Consider the following 2826-nt stretch of genomic DNA (forward strand, 5'->3'; position numbering starts at 1 on the left):
ACCTCTTTTGGGAATGTTTTGGTTAGGTTTTAAAATGGCTCAAGTTTGAATTTAATTCAAACTTGAATTATTTTTCTTCCTCTAAAAATTGCCAAACCAATTTATTCAAATTCTGCATATTCTCAAGACTCTAGGGATATTTCCTTTTCTGAAATATTCCACCTCTAGCACCTCTTTCTTTTCTCCTAAATTCTGGTTGAAGAATTGAGGAAAAGAAAAGAGATTTAGAGAGAGAGAGAGAAAGAGCCCGGCTGGGCCTCCCCAGCCCAGCTGCAACCTGCCAAGTCGGCTCCATCTGCGCTGGCCCGTTTGGCCCAAGGCCTCCCGCAGCCCACCTAAGCATCCTAAACCTAGCCCGACCGCACCCTAGGCCCCGACCCCCATCTCCCTCGCGCACCCTCTCTCTCGATCCCCAGCGCCGCCGCCATCTCCCTCGATCTCTCTTTCACGCGCGCTGCCATCCCTCTCCCCTCGACCTGATCCCCCGTTCTCTTCCTCCCCCTCGTCTCTCTCCCTCACCTTCTCCTCCACCGAGCTAACCAGAGGCCTCCTTGAGCGCTTCCTTGCCTGCAGCCACCAGGACGCCATGGATGCACCAACTCGACTCGATCCCGGCAACCTCGACCCTGCGCTGACTATCGCCTCTGCTCCGGTCGCCCTCGCGTCTCCAGGCCGCCGTCACGCGCTCTCTCCCCCGCGACCCCGAGCTCCCTGCAGTCCGAGCGCCACGAGGAGGAGCCCCTTGAGCACCGGCCGCCGCCGCCAGTCTTCGTCGTGCCCCTGCTGCCTTCCTTCCCCGCGCCTCCTCCTCGCCAACTCCCTGTCGCCGAGCGTCGAGGAAAGGAGCCCCTCGAGCACCGGCCGCGCGCCGCGCGCCCAACCTCCTCTTCGCCCGCCTCCTCGCCTGTCCGTCGCCGCCGCGGCGCGGGCCCCGCCTGATGGATCCCCGAGCAGTCTTCCGGCGCCGCGCCTCCCCGTCACCCGCGTCTCCTCGCGCTGGCCCCGGCCAGCCGGCCACCGGAGCCTCGCCGACGCCCCGTCCTCGCCTCTCCACACGCTCGCCAGGTCCACGTGCCGAGCCGGCCCTGCAGCCCTGTCCCCGGCCTCCGATGACTCGCCGCGCCCGCCAAGTTCCTGCGTGAGCCTCCTCTGCTCGCTCGCGTGGGCCGCAGCGGCTGCAAGGCCGGTCGTAGCCAGCCAGCCTCGCCTCTGCTCCGAAACCAGGATCGTCAAGGTCATCTTCGAGAATTTTCGCCAAGTACCACGACATTCGGAGCCCCTTGGATACGTCAAGTTCGACTACAAAACGTCAAAACGTGTACCACTACCGCCGCCCGAACTTCTACGAACGGTGTACCACGACGAACATGTACGGCTACATGATGACCCGCCAAGACCTCGAACCACTACCATCGCGAGAACAACTACTTCCACTACCGTCGCCACGTGAACAACTACTTCCTCTACCGACGCCGTGTACAACTACTTCCGACGACGTCCTGTGAACGCCTACTTCCTCTACACCGCTCCGAATTGCGAACCGTCTCGTTTGAACGCTTCGAAGGTATAACCCGAAACGACCGCTGTGGACCGAATGCACGTTGTATGAGATGCCCGTGTTTGCACCATGTCCGAATTGTCATTGCAAGTTCCTCCTCGTTTCCATGCCACAATCCCGTGGGAACCCGGTAGCCGGGAGCACCCCACCGTCTTGCATGACTCGCTCACGCCCACTTCTCGTTTGCATCGTTATCTCCTCAAGCTACCGGAACCGATATGATGCCGTGGCATCATTTTTGGATATGTTGCCGTGGCACCATTTTGTTTCGCCGCCGTGGTACCTTTTTCCTTCCGCCATGGCGACTAATGCTTCTTATCATGCTCTATGTCAACATTTTCATAAAATTGCATAAAACTTGCATATGTCATCCGCATCATGATAACAACAATTAAAATGTTTAAACTTGTTGTTGCATTAAATTGCTAAATGCATATGAGGATTTACCGGAATTGTTGTTCGTTGTTTCCGGCCTCATTTAAACTTGACTAGATATGTAGTTTAATTATGCTTCACCCTTTGCCATGTTTAACAACATTTAATATTGATTAGTAGCATAACCGAGAGAGAACTAAATAATTGATGTGGTGTTCCGTCAATATGCAACTCGTGCATATTGAGCTCCACTTAACTTGTAGTATTGTTTGTTGCACTTTGCCATGCCATGCTTCATTAAACCGGACATGCATCATACTTGATTGTGCATTATGCCATGTTTATGTGGTGGTTGTTTACTATGTTGTTTGTTCCTTTCCGGGTTGCTTCTCACGTTAGCTTCGGTTTCGTTCCGGAGTTGTGAGGATTCGTTCGAATACATCCGTTTGTCTTCTTCATGGACTCGTTCTTCTTCCTTGCGGGATTTCAGGCAAGATGATCATACCCTTGAAATCACTACTATCTTTGCTATGCTAGTTTGCTCGCTCTTTTGCTATGCCAATGCTACGATGCCTACCATTTGCTTGTCAGCCTCCCAAATTGCCATGTCAAACCTCTAACCCACCATGTCCTAGCAAACCGTTGATTGGCTATGTTACCGCTTGCTCAGCCCCTCTTATAGCGTTGTTAGTTGCAGGTGACGATTGAAGTTTGTTCCTTGTTGGAACATGGAGATGTTGTTCCTTGTTGGAACATGTTTACTTGTTGGGATATCACAATATATCTTACTTAATTAATGCATCTATATACTTGGTAAAGGGTGGAAGGCTCGGCCTTATGCCTGGTGTTTTGTTCCACTCTTGCCGCCCTAGTTTCCGTCATATCGGTGTTAT

General features: G+C 53.3%; 1 protein-coding gene across 1 annotated transcript; it reads left to right on the plus strand.

The window, feature by feature from the left end:
- Positions 1-370: 370 nt before the first annotated feature.
- LOC123110890 (vegetative cell wall protein gp1) lies at positions 371-2423 on the plus strand (the record flags this gene model as incomplete). The annotated part of the gene is given in 2 exon segments (XM_044531552.1): positions 371-1564; positions 2333-2423. A coding segment is annotated over 1 exon segment (864 nt). The 5' UTR covers positions 371-586.
- Between the last annotated feature and the right edge of the window lie 403 nt (positions 2424-2826).

The sequence above is a fragment of the Triticum aestivum genome, chromosome 1A (genome assembly GCF_018294505.1).
Source record: "Triticum aestivum cultivar Chinese Spring chromosome 1A, IWGSC CS RefSeq v2.1, whole genome shotgun sequence".
In the NCBI taxonomy this organism is placed as follows: domain Eukaryota; kingdom Viridiplantae; phylum Streptophyta; class Magnoliopsida; order Poales; family Poaceae; genus Triticum; species Triticum aestivum.